The sequence below is a fragment of the Cupressus sempervirens genome, chromosome 6 (assembly GCF_028749045.1).
Source record: "Cupressus sempervirens isolate cs-2001-9-10 chromosome 6, ASM2874904v1, whole genome shotgun sequence".
In the NCBI taxonomy this organism is placed as follows: Eukaryota; Viridiplantae; Streptophyta; class Pinopsida; order Cupressales; family Cupressaceae; genus Cupressus; species Cupressus sempervirens.
In genome coordinates, this window is record NC_143123.1 from 40,466,327 (window position 1) to 40,485,982 (window position 19,656).

General features: G+C 41.3%; 1 protein-coding gene across 1 annotated transcript in view; it reads right to left on the reverse strand.

Annotated features, from left to right (window-relative positions):
• Nucleotides 1-19,656, reverse strand: part of LOC149551010 (FAD/NAD(P)-binding oxidoreductase family protein) — a 304,663-nt gene that overhangs the window by 267,520 nt on the left and 17,487 nt on the right. Inside the window, exon 3 of the mRNA XM_089786572.1 lies at nt 7,080-7,241. Within this exon, the coding sequence (XP_089642698.1) occupies nt 7,080-7,241 (162 nt within the window). The remainder of the gene's footprint in view (nt 1-7,079; nt 7,242-19,656) is intronic.

Below are 19,656 nucleotides of genomic sequence, written 5' to 3' on the forward strand. Positions count from 1 at the left end.
GAAAAAACACATTCAGAATCAACAAATAATTGGCAACTTGATCCACCAGCTACAGATTGCCCCTCCACTCTTTAGGCAAAGTGGGCTAAGGGTAGTTATGACTCTAAATCTCCTGTCAAACAGTTTGCAACAAGGATAATTGCACGAACAACTGCAGGTGGTGGTACAAGATAGTGGAAATGTAACATTTGTAAGACAAAATGGTTTGAGAGCATCACTAGAGTGAATGCACAATTCCTCTTTTGGATAGGAAAAGGTGTGGGTGCATGCAAGTTTTTGACAAAATCCAAAAAATTGCATTATAGAATTGAGTTCACCAATCTTTAACATGTTCCAAATGACTTGGGTATTGAGGTACCTACCACCTTGATCGGTAGGCAACAAGTTCAAAGTCTTCAGCAAGCTTATGAGCAGGAGCAGCCACATTATTCTACTCCTAGTCCTAGGCATAGACCAAAGCAGACACCTTTGGCTACAACATTTGCAGGGGCAGCCTTTGGTCCTTCTACATCTAGTGCTATGCCTAAAGCACAGTCCAACAAGGGAAAAAGAAAGGTGTCATCTCACAATAACACCATTGCTGATTTCTTTAATGCCCGCCTAAGCGATGAGATAGAGGAGGGCATTGGTAGATTTCTTTTTGCCAAGGGCACACCTCTTCATGTGACACGGTCTCCTTATTATAAGGAGATGATGCAGCTAGTGGAAAGGGGAGAAGGACCGTCATTTGTGCCACCAAGTGAGCACAAATTGCGAACTACAATCTTGGATAAAGAGTGCGCCAAGATTGCTTTGGAGAAAGAGAACTTGAGGCCTGTTTGGGAGGAGTATGGTTGTAACATCATCATGGATGGGTGGACGGAGATTAGGAATTGTCCACTCATCAATATCAGCATTACATGCATAGAGGGACCATCTTTTCTGAGGGTCATTGATTGTTCAGGGCATCAAAAGGATATTGATTTTCAGTTTCATACAATTCGGGATGCTATTGAGGAGGTTGGACCACAAAATGTGGTTCAAGTAGTGACAAATGCGGCACCTGTGTGTAGAGTTGTAGGGAGACTTATTGAGACAACTTACAGACATATTTGGTGGACTCCATGTTGTGTGCATGCCATGAACAATGCGCTAAAGGACATGGGGAAGATTCCCTAGATTCAAGGAGTAGTGAGCAAATGCTAGAGATGTGCAGATGTTTATCTACAATCACCACACATCACATGCCCTTTTCAGGAGCTTCGCAAGGAATGAATTCCTGAAACCGGTTGAGACCCGATATGCATCCTACTTCATTCTTTTGGAGAGAATGATTGAGTTGCAGCAGCCACTGCAACTCATGGTTATGAAGAATGAGTGGAATAACTGGGATGGGTCCAAGACAAAGCAGGGGTTGAGGGTGAAGGAGATAGTGAAAAGTGATATAATTTGGAGTGATGCAAAATACATTGTCTCTTTCATCACTCCAGTTTTCCAAATATGGGGATGCGGATGCAACTACTCTTGGAGAGGTGTACGAGTGCATTGATGCCATGCTTGGCTAGATGAGGGCAATTTTGCGAGAGGGACCCTACTTTAGCATTTTACATTGAGCACATTTGGCCTATTATTCAACGTAGATGGGACAGCCTCAACACTCCCTTACATATGGTTGCTTATGCATTGAATCTAAAGTGGTACATGCCTAGGCCTAGGAGAGTTACACCACAGAATGATGATGAGGTAATCTATTATCAATTTTGAATTTAGTACACTTGCACTTGAAAGATAGAAGTTACTACACTTGCACTTAGGAATATTTAATTTGTTAATTTATTGATTTTAAAATTTGAATTTCAAGTGAATGAAGAATTCTTCAAGTGCATTGATAGGATGTATGACATTGACACAATAGCAATAGTGGTCATGATGAGCTTATACTTCATATTTATGTCTTATATTATTACACACCTTTTCATAATTAGCATTTTAAATATTATATGTATAGTATATACAATATAAACTCCGTCGCCCGCTCTTGTCCCCCCAACATTCCCAAATTGAGGCCCCTCTATCAAAGAAATTTCGGAAGCAGCAAATACATATTGAAAGATCATAATGGTTGTTGAATACGCCAATGAGCCTGATGCTGAAGTTGTGTCTAAACGCAGAAAATTTACAAAAAAAAGTTGAGACTGTGAACATTTCAAATTTTTCACATGTTTTAGATTAGGATGACAAAGTTTACATGTAAAGAGCAATCATGTTGTAAGTACAAGATTACATGTCCCTGTACAATCAGCTGCATGTAGTCAAGTTGCAATCGCATTAGGCATGCAACTTTGAATAAGTCATATTAGTTAGTTAGGAGTTTGTTAGCGAATAAGTCAAAGTGGTTGAGGAGTTTGTCTTTTCCCTCCTCTTTGTTCTCTCTTATTTTCCTATATATAGGAGAGATCTCATTGTAGATAATCATCTTTTTCTTTATAGAAAACGGTTGCGCTTGTAACTTGAAGGCTATGTATTTCTTGTTGCAAATCTCTTTAGTGAATAATGAAGCAAGTTTTTCCCAAACTTTGTGTTGTGAGGCTTGGAATCAATCTTTGTTTCTTAAGTTGCAGCATTGATTAATTTGTCTTTGTTACGTCTCTCTTTGTGAAGCATTTGAGTATTTAGTGTTGTTCTTGAAAGACTTTGACCTTTCATAGACAAGATTGTTATAGTTTGATAGTGGCAACAACTACTAGGATTTAAAGAGTTTGAGCTTTACTCACTAGTATATTATTTCGTATCAGAATAGTTGAGCAAAGACTTTGAGCTTTGATAAGTAGGAGATAATTCCCACAGCAAGTCAAATTGTGATATTGCTATCAGGATTTAACTGTGTGATTTTGAGTCAAACTCATTGACCCATGTTTCATGAGTAGTGATTCAACATGAATCCATCTCTAATGAGAATAAATGGAACAATTAGCACTCATTGGATCTAGGTGATGCTCACAGGGGTGAAGCACCAGGACTTCCCGGGAGGTCACCCATCCCAATACTACTCCAGCCTGAGCGCGCTTAACTACAGAGTTTCCTCCATGGTTAAACCCAAAGCTTGCAACCCCATTTGCAAAACCTTCACAAAGTGTTGTGCCTTATGAAACATTCATTAAAAAGCCCCTTAAGCTCATCAACTGATAAGTAGGAGATAATTTCCAAAGCAAGTCAAATTGTGATATTGCTATCAAGATTTAACCGTGTGATTTTGAGTCAAACTCATTGACCCATGTTTCATGAGTAGTGATTCAACATGAATCTAGCTCTCATGAGAATAAATGGAACACTTAGCACTCATTGGATCTAGGTGATGCTCACAAAGATGAAGCACCGAGACTTCCTGGGAGGTCCCCCATCCTAGTACTACTATTGCCTGAGTGCACTTAACTACAGAGTTTTCTCCATGGTTAAACCCAAAGCTTGCAACCCCATTTGCAAAACCTTCACCAAGTGTTGTGCCTTATGAACCATTCATTAGAAAGCCCCTTAAGCTCATCAATTGATAAGTAGGAGATAATTTCCACAGCAAGTCAAATTGTGGTATTGCTATCAGGATTTAACTGTGTGATTTTGAGTCAAACTCATTGACCCATGTTTCATGAGTTGTGATTCAACATGAATCCATCTCATGAGAATAAATGGAACACTTAGCACTCATTGGATCTAGGTGATGCTCACAGGGTGAAGCACTGAGACTTCCCAGGAGGTCACCCATCCCAATAGTACTTTGAGCTTTGTTAGTTGTTCGCAATTTGTTTCAAGAAGGTTACATGTAGGAGACTTTGGGTTCTTACTATCAACCACCCAAATCAAATTATATTGTTGCCTTAAGGTTGTTCTTATGTCAACTATTAAGGTTGTTTTATTGTAGCAATAGATTCCTTTTATTAAATTGCAAATAGTAATTGTTAGTGTTAGAGCATTCCTAAAACAAGAGGAATAGATCCAGTGAACCAGCCATTTGTCAATTCCAGTTAGGTTTCTATTGTAGCTACCTATGGTAAGAAGGGAGCCTCCCCTATTGCTAAGAGGAGAGATTTATCTCACTACACTGTTGCCTAAAATTCCCATTTTGTAAGTTGTGATCATAGTGGCTTACAAAAAATTTAGCCAACACAGTACATCATCACGACTTGGATTAACCCTCCAAGGTGTCTCCAATCGAGGATGGCCTTCTACGTTGAGTACTAAATGGATATTCATGATGGAATCATTGTTCACCCTTGGTACCTCACTCGTCATTGGACCCATGCTCTTTGCATCTCTTTGGGCTCTTTCAGGGTTGGCTCACACCAGCTTTGCATTAAGAAGGATTATCGGATTGCTAGGAAGGATAGGATTTGTCACCTGTACTCTCTTGGGGAGGTTTTGCTTCCTACGAGATCAAGGAAAGGTTCTACTGCCTATTTAGAGAGTGTATGAGCCTTTCTCCTTTAGAAATTCCAACCACAAGTGCCTAGCACTTTACCAGCAAAAAGCCTTGTGGCTCCACGTGCATATTCTCAAGTCCCAATGCTCCTAACGACAAGGGTATTGCCAGCTCATTACCTCGTCCTTCACTCTAATGTCTAATGTCTATGGAATGAAGAGATCGCTTAGTCTTCACTCTACTTCTCAGTGCCACACTAAATTAGTGTGGCCTTGTTGTGGTTAGACTCAACACACACGACAACCCCATCCTACATCTAGCGGTTCTTCAAGACAGTCCAGGAATTGTACTCACCTTCGCCTCAAGCCTTATCCTTCAATTATGGGTTACATCTTGCCTGTAGGAAGTACTTAGGCTCTTCTTCTGGCTTCTTGCCTCTTGTTTTGTGTTTTGTTGCTATGTTCTTTTTACAAACACTGGTGTTCCCACTGTTGGGTGTGGCCCTATTGTACTCTTCGGTCCGTTAGACCATTTGTGGTCTCTTGTTGGACATTGATAATTTTCTCTTATCTTATCTCTCTTTCTCTTGCCTTGGTTGAGAGACAATGCTTCGTACATCACTTCCAAGACAGCGAGACCAAGTTGACTCTTTTGGATGCTTTGATTAGATCAACTATGCTTTATGGATCTTTGGTTTGGGGGATGTCCATACTTGAGTCAGACTAGGGCTCTATAGAGTGGGTCCATACTCTTCTGCTTCAGCTAATTATCAGATGCAATTAGTGTACCCCCTATACCATTATCCTCACGGAGTTTGAGCCCCATCCCTTCGGGCTGGGTGTCATCTTCAATCTGATCTTGTTCCTTCATCACCAGTAGTGCTTCACAAACTCCCCAGAGGGGTATCATAGATATTCCTATCTAGCCCTTTGCTCCTCGGAAGCCATTGCACGCTCAGGCCCTATTGGGAGAGCCTACTACTAGTTCACTCAGGCATCCACTCTTTTGGGACTTATAGGGATTGATATTGATCATCATCCCCCTTTCTAATACTCCTTGGATGCCTCATCTCATCTCTTTTCATCCCGACAAGAGTTAAACATGCATATCAAAGCTAACATTTATCGACATTACATTCACACTATTTGGACATGTCCCCCTAGGGGGCTCTATCCTATGATGGCATTCCATGGAGAGAATTGTCATGAGTTACAAGACAAGATAATTGTGCCCCACTTACCAGTCACATGGTTGGTCTCATGCTCTCTAGATTTCTCAAGGTTCTTTCAAAGTTGGTTCTCATCAGCTTCGCATTCATACTGATCACCATTTGGCTAGGAAAGATAGGATTTGTCATATTTGTGATTTAAGGGTGGCTAAGGCAGAGACTCATTTCATCTTTCATTGTCCCATCTGCTATGAGATCAGAGAGATTTTAATGCTTATTTAGAGAGACCCAATCTTGCAAGACCTCTTTCACTTATAGGGATCAAAGGTGCTTGTTTCTCTACCTCTGGGAGCTACGGAGGCTCAGGGACTACACCCTGCAGCACTTCCTCCCTCAAAGATCACACTTCAACCAGCTTATCACCTCTTTTTTTCACTGTGGTTTCCCCCACACGGGATACTAAGAAAGCTTGGATCCCCAGACTGGGCTCCAAAGACCAATGACCACATGATTCTACATCCACTCAGCAGCAGCCTTCCTCTACTAGCGTCATCTGGAGCTCTCGGAGACGGACTAGGATTCCTTGTCCTATGGCCTACCCATTAATTCTTGACTTTTCTAGCAGATTGGACCAGCTAGTTTGTGGTGTTGCTTCGCTTCGGTTGTCGGCTCCTACTTTCCTTGGTTCTTTGGTTCTTTGTTTTCTTGCTCTGTCTTCCCCTGGACACCTTTTGGTACTCCCACTTTGTTCTGGGCTACTACTTTGTTTATGGCAGTCCCTTATATCCTTTGTTGGTCTCTTGTTGGGCAATAAATTTATCTTATGACATTCCAAAGTGATCCTTACATGTTTAGTGTAGAGGTTCATTTTTTTTAATCAGCAGTGTAGAAGTTCATTGTTTTTATATTGAAATTTATTAAAAATCTAAAATTCAGAAACCATTCAAAAATACAAAATATAAGGAAAAGAAAAACACATCAAAAAAAATCTTATGCTGGTCAAAGTCTATTTTCCAAACCAAATTCAGAAGTACAGCAAATTTCCAGATGGCATCTTTCATGAAATACGCAGCAATTTTTATGCAAATTATAATTACATACAAACATAAATATTTCGCATTCCATTTTACAGATTAAAGAGACTTTCAGAAATTTTCTAGTTTAATATCCACCTACAAATGGTATCCATGAAAAACTATCATAGTATTACGCGCAAAGACTTCTCTTATCTACCACCATAGATTGCTTATAAAATATATATATCTATATAATAATAACATGGAAATAACATTTTCAATATTTTTAGTCAATTTTACAGGTCAAAGAGACTTGTCGAAATGTTTTGGCTCCATATCAACCTTCAAATGGTACCAACAGAAATCTTTCGTAATATGCCCAAGTACTTCTACCACAACCATGGCATGCTAATACAAGACACACAACATTGTAGATAAATGAAACCTTGGGAATCTAGTAATAGGTCTAGTTCATACATAACAAGTGACCAGGTTCCACAACCTTGAATAGGCCTCTGCATCCCGTTTTGAGAACTTGGAAATCTGTGTGTAGTTAAATGCTGCATCGGGGCCCAAGAGAAGATGGTTCCCATCTAATGAAGGAGTGAACGATGCTGGATTCCTTGCTAGAAGCTTCAACCCATGTCTCTCCAAATCAAGCTCACTGTAAATAAGCAATCAGCAAATGACTAAAGCATATCAATAAGGATCAAAAGCTTTATAACTCAACAGAAGAAGTAAAATATTAAATAATCCAATTCAATCCTGTGAAGCTTCAATACTAATATTTCCAAGCCTCAACATAAAGATAGAAATAATAAAATACTAAAATGCATAAGCACCTTGAAAGACAACAAAACCAATATAAAACAACAACAAAGTATAATCACCAAGATTATTTCAATAAACAAACAATTATGACCAATGGATATCACAATACGAAATACAACCACATAAATACGAAACAAGCAAAAATTGATCAAAAAGGAAACAAGCATGCAATTCCATATTATTTGATAAATAGCCTCTTTAGTAATGAATGATCCATGATTCTAATTCCTAATAGTTGAAGACTCTAGTATATCACAAATCATTTATGAAATCATTACTAAGGTATATATGAGGTAAAAAAAAATAATAGATATACTGCATCTACGGGTGAGTGATTGTGACCATTAGAATTTTGCATTAGCATAAATATAAAAGCACTATTGTCTAAAATTATCCCAAAAAATCACATCTTGGCCAATAAGATGGCCTCTTCTCATGACAATTCTATGCTACTATTATCCTCCACTAAAAAATAATGTGCATAAGGTTTCACTGGCAATACATGTGAAACATGTCACAATTTGCATTTGCAATGAAATGAAGACAAGCTTTGGTTGCAGTGAGAGTAAAGAATTCAACCATGAAAGCAGAGACTAGTCAACAAGACAATTTTAAAAATTCTACTCTTGGCCAATATCATTTGGTGTGCACTAACACTGTTGGCAGATATTAAGCAAAGTTGATGCCATTTTGAAAGATAAAAGCCTATGAATCATGCAAGTTGTATGCTAGTGAGTATAGAAGCATGGGAACGAACACCCATCCCTTGATTGTGACCATCTTGGAGATGCATACCAAGGGAGATATAATATAGATTTGATAATCATAATATGTATGCTAGTGAGTATAGAAGCATGGGAACGAGCACCCATCCCTTGACTGTGACCATTTTGGAGATGCATACCAAGGGAGATATAATATAGATTTGATAATGAGTTAACAGCCAAGGAACTCAGACCAAAATGCCTTTGTCAGTTGTTATACAGAATAAAAAATCATGCCAGTTTTTTGACAACTACACGTTATGAAGTTCCATCTATTTTGACAATCAATCTTGGAACTGACTGAAGTTGGAGGATGAGTCTCTTTCAGCTGTAAAATAAATGTCAGTACCTTGGTATGTCAAGTTTTGGAATCTATATTGGCAGTACAAACTTTGTATTCATACAATCTCAATTTTTTTGAGCCTATAACATAGTCCACTTCGATACCAATATACAATTTAAATAGATTTTGCCCATTTTTTAAATTTTCAGTAACCTTGTAATATTTTTACTTTTTTAAATTATTCGTATTACAGGTTCATGTATGCATGCATATTCACAAACCACGCATTAGTAATTTTTAATACCCCCATACCCTGTATCCCCAATGTTGTATGCCTATAAGTATCATACATCTTTACCCATCCCCATCTCTTAGACCCTATGGTCATGATTAAACTAGCCAACTCATTATTTGGATTTGTCAGTGATGGTACATGCAAGATAAATATAACATCACTATTTTTTGGGAAGAACAATTTTGCTCATAATCCATGATCAGAGTTTTCGGTATTTGTTCAACTACCTACCCCACCTCTCGGTTTTCGGTATTACATCTCCCTTTCCCCCAACCTGAATGGATTAAAAAGAAGTTGATGTACTTCGTAGTTCAAGAGGTCAAGAGATTGAGTAGTGTGAGGATCAAATAAGAGGAGCAGTTCATACAAGCATCAGATATGGACAAGTGATGTAACAAAATCAAGTGACTCCTTTTGGAAGTATAGCAGCGATGCAAATATCACCAAGGATTTGTTATTCCTCAATGTACATAGTCTATTGCAACATAAAGGGCATATTATTGCATTAAATTGAGAATTTGAGGAAGATGATCATGCATAAGACACATGATATAAAATATGCAACTCTTAAGAAGCCAAACAATGCTTATGGCCTAAATATTCCCTTTTCTGTGCTCTAAATGAAGGACACTCCAAAGTGCACGTTAATTCAAGTTGAGAGAATGCAAAGACACAGCCTTGTCATTTGATAGAATTGCAGCAACCATGAGACCTTTGTAGAGGACGAAAAAATATCGACTTCATAATTTGTTAAAGGCAGTTGAGAAGTATAACATAATTTCACTATTGCAGATAAACTAATCAAATCAATTCATCCAATAAATCCGACGGATAATAGACCTAATATTGTAGACGCATCCAAAAACTATATACCTAGGAAAAAGGAAACCAAGCCTCATCTAAATTTTAACAGGATTTATTTGCGGGTATTCACACAAAGATTGAATTACATCCTTGAAGACATGCTACAAAAGTGTTGATACATCATCAAACCAAGTCATCACCTATTCATATCTGATGGATTTACCACAATTATTGATAGCAAAGTTCTCTTGGCATGTTGAGTTTCTTAGCTCAGAAAGAAATTTCCAAACAAACTCAATATGGAACTGTAAATAATGAATTTACTTGAGCTTACATCTCCTCAATGATTAGTCTAGAGAGTACTTTTTGCACCTCTACTTCCATTCATCAATGACTAAAAGTATCATTGCAACAATGTGGTGATTTGTGCAAGTTTCCAATAACTAGTCAAAGGAATAAGCCTTCCAATATTCTAACAGAAAAATAAAAAAGCTAAGTAGTTGAATCGGGTACGGGAACAAGTACACATACGTGTGTATGAGTGTACGGCGGAAATTATTTTAGGAGGTCGGGTACGTCCGTATGTGTGTGATATGAGTGTGTGCACGTGTGTGCTGCTAAAAAACATACCAATACCAATACATGTATATGGCAGGTTATTATTAATATATGTATTGCTAAAAGTAAAAAACAAATTAAGTGTCGAATTCACATACCAATACATATGCTAGCAGCTAAAAAAAACCATTACAAATTTCAGATTTTAGAACATAGCTAATTTTAATTGAAATTGTGTTTTCGATATCAAAAAGATCAAACTAGTTTCATGATATATAGTCGTTGTTTAAAATAGAAATAATACAAGAAATCAAATATCAGCTCACTAATTAGAACCTTACAAGTCATCATCAATATCAAGATTGTCATCAACATTGACATTAGATGATTGAACCCCACTATTACTTGCACTAAAAGTATGTTGGCTACTTGAGTACTGCATTGTCAAAGATTGTGCAGCAATAGGAAGATCCAAGTCAATATGCTTTAATTCTACATCCCACAACTTTGCTGTCCCTTCCTTGTAATCATCATGTTTGTGAGTAAGAAGGCACAAGTTTGTAGACTAAACCCTCAGCTTTATGAAGGAGTATGCACTCCAATTCGTTCAGCTGAAGATGAACTAGCAACCTATTGAAGCAAAGGATGAACTCACTGGATTCTCTAAAACTTAAATAAATTAAAGAAGTTTGTTAATTTCAAAATGACAACCAGATTTAGAGAGTGTATACAAATTCATAAACTTACTTGTCATAAAAATTTGATTGTGAGAATTTGGAGGTGTGGCGATTTGTGGCCATTGAGGTTCCAACAAGAGTGAGCATCCTTCCTATACTTGTCACAAATAGAAGCAAGACTATGACCAATGGATGATGCAAAATCAGATAATTAACTTATAACTGCATCTTCCATTCAAATATCAGGGAAGAGTTTACTAACAGCTTTGCTAAACCCTTCACCTACTTCTGCATCACAATACGGTGGCACACTTGTTGGCATAGCAAGAGTCTCTTCACTATAATATTTGTAGTTTTACCCTGGCGCGGGGGTGCGGCAGTGCGCGGGGACGTCAGGGCGAGTTTCGGGTGCGGGAAAAAAATAGCCTCAATTTGGAGATGGAGGGGGGACAACGGGGGTGCGGCGATAAAGGAGCAAAGGGGGGGGGAGGAGGAGGGGGAGTGCATTGAATAGTATGTATATAATATATGTGACTGAAAAATGCTAATTATGAAATAATTCTTCAATATATTATATAACATTAACATACCAAATATAGTTGAATATAGTGAATAGAGAAAATTGAAATGCGATTCACAAACCATAAGTTGAAACTTGAAACTTGAAAGTTCATAACCATTACTAATAACCATTTAACAAATTAACTTAGTTCAAGATGCAAGATTCAAAATTCATTGTTCAAATATGATTCTATGAATATCATATATCATAAAGATGCTCATGATCACAATGAGCCAAATAGCATGAAACAATGAAATAATAATAATGTATCCTAGCCATATCAAAGTGAGTACAATCAACAAAATGACAAAATGTCAATAATGAGAATGGTATCATCTCAAGTGCTCTCTAATCATCCCCTATGCCCAAGTCCTCACCATTGGAACTACTAGACACCTCGTGGGTAAGATGTTGATCCTCTAAACGAATACCAACTAGCCCTACATTGGCTTCTACATCGGCATCCTCATCAATCTGAGTTGGATCCTCTGGCTCCACATCCCATCATGTTGCAGGGCTCTCCTTGTACTCGCATGTCTTGCGATCTTTGAGTCGCAAGTAACCATGTACAGCAACCAACTTCTCTGCTCTCTTAGAGGTAAGTCTGTTGCTCTTAACAGAGTGAATGAAGCTATAGGTGGAACAATTCCTCTTTGCAGCTGAGGAGCTAGACACCTGAGATAACAAAGTTGAAAGTTACAACTTACAAGTTGCAAACAAATGTTCATACAATTTGTAACAAATGATAAATGGTAAATCAATGATTAATAATTATTAAATCATTGAATCATAAATTAAAATCAGCAAAGTAAAACTCTTCAAGTTAAGATGATAAAAGGCCGGAATTAGTTATTAGTATTACAAACCTAAGAAAGCAGTCGGATGGCTAGTGAGGTGATCTTTAACTTCTATGACCCATGACATTTCCACCACAAAATGGGGACTCTTTTGTGCCATGGTTTTGAGATCCACCTTTGCAATATCCGAGCATCCTACAATTTACAAGTTTTAAAGTTTACAACATAATATTAAAATTATAAATAACTTAAATAAAATTATAACTTACAATTAATCATTAAAAGAACTTATAATTATAAAGAGTTTAGAGCATTGAATCAAGCTTTAAGGATTACCTGAAAGACTAGCAAATTCGGACCACTTGATGCGAATCTCACTAGCAGTCTCAATATCATACATTTTGGCAATGCATCAAAAGAACCCAATCTTCACCTCATCATCCCAAAGTGGTGTGACTCTACCAAGCCTAGGTATGTATTGCTTCGGGTTCAATGCATAGGCAGCCATGTGCAAAGGAGTGTTCAACTTCTCCCACCTGCGGTGAATGATAAGTTCAATGTGCTCCGTATAGAATGCTAGAGTGGGGTCTCTCTCACGCACAGCAGCCCTCGTCTACCCAAGCATGGAATCAATGCACTCATAAACTGTTAGCCAACTAGATGGGTCCGGCGGTGTTTCTATAGCCGACGGATTGACTGTCGTCGGTGTTTTGTATTTTGTAGCCGACGGGTAAATAGTTTGTAGCGGATGTAATGTTGTGGCCGACGGACTCCTTCGGGAAGGTTCAGCGGTAGTATTTATATCCCGTCTGGGATCATTGTAAAGAATCATCATCTACTATTGCGAATATTATTCTGCTATTCTATTCCATTGTCTGTATGCGTTGATTTCGTTACCAGTACGGTAAACATTTGGCGCCATTGCCTTATGAATCTAGAAGGTGGGAAGAATGAAGATTAATGCCAAATCAGCTTAACAAGGATCGGAATAAGGCGAAGGGAAAAGATGGAATCCGTACTGCACAAGAACATTTAATTCTGGCACAGCAGGCAGACCACTGAAGGAGATTCCAAAAGCTTGCCGACGGAAACAGGAGTGCGGAGGAATTGTTGGAGGAGACTCGATAGCAGGTGGAACTGGCGGAAGAAGCACGGGAGGAGTTCTTGAATTTGTGTTTGCCGAGGGAAGAAAATTCAGACGGAAGAGCATCAACTCGCACGGCTCGTAGTGCCGAGGGAGCACGAGCGTGGAGTGACCTTTTCGTCCGGGATAGACTCCCGCGGGAAACAACTTCAGAAGATCCTTCTTCTTCACCAAAGTTCGCAGCTGTCGACACCTCCGGTGTGGGAGAGCAGTCCGCCAGTGTGGGAGTGCAGACCGCCGGTGTGGAAGTGCAGACCTCCGCTGTGGGAGTTCAGACCTCCGGTGCGAGAGTGCAAACCGCCAGTGCGGGAGTACAGACCTCCAGTGTGACAGTATAGACCTCCAGTGTTGTGATGGCGGGACCCAAAGAAAAGTTGCCGATGTTTGAGGGCGATGGTACAACCGACCCCATCCGACATTGTAAGACATGTGAGACGATCTGGCGGGCAAACGGAATCACAGATGCCAACGAATGGGTCAGGCAATTTCCGACAACCCTACGGGGTGGGGCAATTGATTGGTTTTCGGATACGGATCCACAAAAGCTGAATGCCTAGGATAACATTAAAAAGGAGTTCCTGGCGGAATTTAAACTCTTGCGAGATGATAATGAAATCGTAGCGAAAATTTTCAATACCAAGCAGGGGAAGCACGAAACTGTCTGTGTCTATGCCAGGAGATTAAAAGACTTAATAAACAAAATGGAAAGCAAGCCGGCGGACAGATTGCAGAAAAGATGGTTCGTGGACGGCCTACGATCGGAATTGCGGAGGAAAATGAAAATTGTGCCACCCTCGTCATATGTGGATGCGTATAACAGAGCACTGGATCTCGAAAGTGAACAGAAGACAAAGAAGAAGAAAACTAGCTCATCTGATTCTGATGACGACGAGCCTGCCGGAGATGATAGCAGCGACGACGAAGGCAGTAGCAAGAAAGTTTGGGCCCTACAGAAGGATATGGTTCACATGATGGAGTTTAAAAATATGCAGAAGGAGCCAAAAGGAAGTGAACTGTGGTGCACGGAGTGTAAGACCGACGGCCATACTAAAGGATCGTGTCCAAAAAATCAATTTTGTGACATTTGTCAGATCATGGGCCATTCGACAAAAGACTGCCCCTTTAACATGAAGACAAGAGGATCTCCGCAGGTGCTTCTCACACAAGAGGCTTCCCCGTCGGGTAGTAGCGGAAACACAAATACAGTCGGCGCTACATCCGAAGGATACAGGAATAATCGGCGTGGACAGAACAATAACAACAACAATAACAATACCAATACGAGCAGAAGCCGGATCCAGTATGATGCAAACGGACAGCCGATTATTCAGTGCCGCGCATGTAACTTGTGGGGGCATTTTGCGCAGGAGTGTCCAACAACGAATACACCTCAACTATTGTGCCGATGGTGCGGACCCGACGATCATGACGACTCAAAGTGTCCAAAATTCGCAGTGAACTTTATCACTGTCGGGGCGGATGAGGAAGAAGTTCTAGCGATTACACGGCAACAAGCAAAAGAATACCCAGACCTCGCCGAAGAAAAGAGGAAATTTGCGGAAGCACAGGCGAAGGTTGGAAAAGTATCCCAAGCAGTAACACCTCCGGACACCACCGGCACTTCAGCGAGGAATTCCGCAAAACAAAACATAGTATGGCAAATTTTGCAAACGAAGGTGCGAGTAAAGGTAAATGATTTGCTTCTCACCATGCCTCAACTTCGATCTGCTCTTTCAAATATTGCAGGAGAATCAAGTAAAGGGAAGGAGAAGTCACGAGAAGAACCAAGTCGAGGGAAGGAAAAGGAAATTTCTGTTGGAAGAGAAGATCAGATGTTGCTGGCGCTGACATCCGGACGACACCCTGCAGTCGTCGAGATGTGGATACTTGGACATGTTCTCACAGACACCATAGTTGACGGAGGGTCCGGCGTAAATGTATTGCCAGAAGAAACCTGGAGGAAACTTGGACAGTCGACTTTGTGGCCTCCGAGATTTCAGCTGCTGACCGCCGATCAACATGGCATTAAACCACTGGGTATTCTCATGGTGCAGCTGGTAACCATTGGCACTCAACCGTTCCCAATGGATTTCGTGGTGATTTCGTTGAAGAGGAGAGGCTATGACACCATCCTGGGCCGTGGGTGGCTTATCGAAGCAAGAGCTCGACACGACTAGAAGAAGAACACCTTATCACTGGAAAGTAAACGCTGTCAATTCGTCATTGATCTGCATACCCAAATGGTAGAGGAAGAGGCTCGGTCGTCAGATTTTGAGGGAGAGGAGGACGAAGGCAGACAACGGATGGAACTGGATCAGGAGGGCGTCCTCCGATTGGACGGGGGAACAACGGATGACGACTTGGATTCCGTCAACGATCTTTACCACTAACAAATGGAAGACTATGAAGTATTTCACAGCTGCAATGTTCTATCGATTGAGAACGAATATCCGAAGGAGTTTAGTGAAGTAAAGGAGAGGGAGGCACCGTTGGATGTTACACCCACCCATGCATTCCGTGAGGGAGAGACAATCAAGTATAATGAAGCTACGCTACAAACGATGAATTTGGGGGATGAGGCAGAGCCGAGGAACATACTAGTCGGAGATAATTGGGATCCAGTACTCAAGGCCGCAGCATTCAAGATATTTATGGACTAGAAGGATGTGTTTGCATGGACATACAAGGACCTCAAGGGAGTACCGCCGGAATTGTGTGTGCACCGCATCCCGCTGGTGGAGGGAGTTGTACCTGTACGAAAGCGACCCTACAGGATGAACAAGAACTATGCGGCACAGGTTACGGAGGAAATCAACCGGATGCTGGAAGCTAGCATTATCTTCAAGGTACAGACCAGCGAATGGGTGTCGCCAATAGTCATTTCACTGAAGAAGGATACTACTCAGATCCGAATATGCGTCGATTTCAGATGCCTGAATGCAGTGACGATCAAGGATCCTTTTCCGATTCCATTCACAGACAGCATTCTGGAGGAGGTCGCGGGACATGAAATTTACTCCTTTATGGACGGGTTCTCCGGATACAATCAGATTTCTATTGCGGAGGAGGATAAGTTGAAGACAACATTTGTCATCGAAGATGGGGTCTACGCGTACAACCGGATGCCATTTGGGTTGTGTAACACGCCGGCCACATTCTAGCGGATTATACTGCATATCTTCGACAGGATGTCCGTGGAAAATTTCAAAGCCTTCTTGGATGATTGGTCAATATTTAGCACGGAGGACGGACACTTGGCAGCACTTGGTGAATGTATGGAGAGATGTCGCAGAGCCTGTCTAGCATTGAATCCCAAGAAGTGCAGATTCATGGTTCCGCACGGAAGACTGCTCGGACACATTGTTTGTAAGGAAGGGTTAAAGACGGATCCCGACAAGGTGAGAGTCATTCTTGAAATGCAGCCATCTACTAATGTGACGGAGGTAAAGTCTTTTCTCGAGCATATAGGTTATTACAGGAGATTTATTAAAAATTTTGCCAAGGTGTCCCAACCGTTAGATAAGCTAACCTGCAAGGAAGAATCATTTAGATGGGATAAAGAGCAAGACGAAGCATTTGAAGGGCTAAAGGTACGATTGGCTACAGCACCCATCTTGGCATATCCGGACTGGAATAAGGAGTTTCATGTTCATGTGGATACCTCCAACTATGCGATCGGTGCGACCCTGGCACAGACTGGCAATCACGGACTGGATCATCCAATATACTTTGCCAGCCGGTTGCTATCAAAGGCCGAGCAGAACTACAGCACGACTGAAAGAGAAGCGTTGGGAATGGTTTATGCTATGCAAAAATTCCGTCATTATTTGCTTGCTACACCGTTTGTGTTCTATGTTGATCACCGGGCCCTGTTGTACATGATTAATAAACCCGTCATCCAAGGGAGGATCAGCAGATGGCTACTCCTGTTGCAGGAATTCACTTTCAAAATCATTGTCCAGCCAGGAAAGAAACATGTCAGTGCTGACCACCTGTCGCGGATCAAAATAAGGGAACCAGCGGAGGGTGTGAATGACGACTTCCCTAACTCGCAACTGTTTCAGATTGGGGTACTGCCGGAATGGTACAGGAGTATTGGCGAGTACCTGTCAACAGGACAGTTTCCCACGAGGATGTCACCGAATGATAGGCGCAAGTTGATAATCAGGAGTCGTACGTTTCAATTGATCAATGGATTGCTCTACAAAATGGCGCCGGATCATATTCTTCGGCAGTGTGTGTTGGAAGAGGAGATACCGCAGGTGTTAAAAGAAGCACATGAGGGTCCCGCGAGAGGACACATGGGGCCCGACACCACTGCACAGAAGAAATTACTCGCAAGTCTCTGGTGGCCGACGATGTACAATGATGCGCGGAAATGGGTCGTCGGATGTGACACGTGCCAACGGGCCGAGAAGCCGCTGAAGAGAGATTTCGTGCCACTTCAACCCTCACATGCGCAGGAACTTTTTGAAAAATGGGGATTAGATTTCATTGGACCACTGAGGGTGAGCAAGACTCGACGGTGCCGGTACATCATTGTTGCAACAGAGTACCTGACCAAGTGGGTGGAGGCATGTGCGTTACCAGATAACTCGGCCGTCAGCACTGCGAAATTTATTTATGAACAGATCATTACCAGGTATGGAATCCCGTCACAATTAACAAGTGATAGGGGAGGTCATTTTGTTAATCATGTTATTTGACTGCTCACCACTCAGTTTAAGATTTATCATTCACTGTTGAGTCCGTAATATCCAAGAGCGAACGGACAGGCAGAGGCCACCAATAAAATTCTAGTATCCATCATCTACAAATCCTGCGCGGTGGAAGGTGCTGATTGGGAGGAAAACTTACCCGCTGCCCTGTGGGCTTACCGCACGACGTACAAGGTGACGATAGGGCACACACCATTCCAGTTAATGTTTGGACAGGAAGCAGTGGTTCCAGCGGAATTCATGATTCCGAGTCTCCGAATAGCATTGGAAAACAAGTTGGATGACGACGGAAGCTTACAAGAGCGATTGAATAATTTGAATAAGCTGGAGGAGAAACGGTTGTTGGCACAGTGGGCAACGGAAGTGGCATAGAACAAACGCAAGCTCTGGCATGATAAGCATCTGAAACGTAACAGATTCCAGCCAGGACAGTTAGTATTGAAGTGTAATGGCCGTAATGAAATCAAGCCGAGAAAATTCAAAGTGCGATGGGTTGGACCATATCATATCCGAGAAATTGGTGACAATGGAGCAATCAAACTGGCGACCTTGGACGAACGGGAGATGGCTCAGTCAGTTAACGGATCTAAATTGAAATTATATCGCACAAGAAAGTTCTCGCCGTCATTGAATCCTCCATCGTCGTCATTAAAGGACTCTCTGGCGGCGACGTCATCTGGGGGTACCTCTGTTATTTGATGTGTTAAAAAAAAAAAAAAAAAAAATTGAGGGGCCCCGCGAACAGAAAGGCCCCGCGGGCAACAATCTGTTCGCGGGCGTTACAAACAAAGACCCATGGGCAACTGACGATCCGCGGGCGAAGAAGACAAGGCCCAGCGGGCAACAGCCTGTCCGCGAGCGGCAAAGGGAAGGCCCCACGGACGGTCTATCCGCGGGCTCTAAAACTTATAAAGTTCCTCTGCCAAGGAAAGGTCCGCGGAAAAGAACTCCGCCGTCTGCAGATTTCACCAAGTAAAAACTCCTTCATTCCTTCGTCACCAGCATAACACTTCGGTAGGTTGCACGGATGCATTAAGAGTGGTTTGCCGATAGGTAGTCTTGAGATTGAGAGGGGTAAGTGAAAGGTTTGGTTGCTGCATACTACAGCATTTTTAGTAAATTATCAAGATTTTCTTGATAATTTGGCAGCAGTGAAAGAGATGAGTCACATTGATGAATTGATTTCTTACATAGACCAGCTCTTACCAAGAAGATCTTCAATCAAATATTTGTGATTGATGTGACAAAGCAAGCATCGCAGATTCAGTGGGTGGGAATAGCACTGTCAATTGTGGGTTTTGTGTTGAAAAGAATAGAGCAAGTTTCTTCGAGCAGAGAGGCATGCATCATACAGTGGCGCTGTCCTGACAGTTTTTGTGGTCCGGGCCAGTAGAAGCATTCGATATTACTGATAATTTTTGCTTGGACGCGGAAACTCTCCATGCCTGTTCTGCACGTGCAATCCAAAACGACTGCGGCTCTTGGGGGATCTGTGAACCGGCTGTTGCAAGAGGCAAGTAAAGAGGAGAATGAAGTGCATATTAATGAAGGTTTTGTGACAGCGTAGGGAGATTTTGTGCATTTAATTTTGACCTCGCATCAGCAATAAAATTGTAGAGATCACATTCTCCTCTAGACGAGATTCT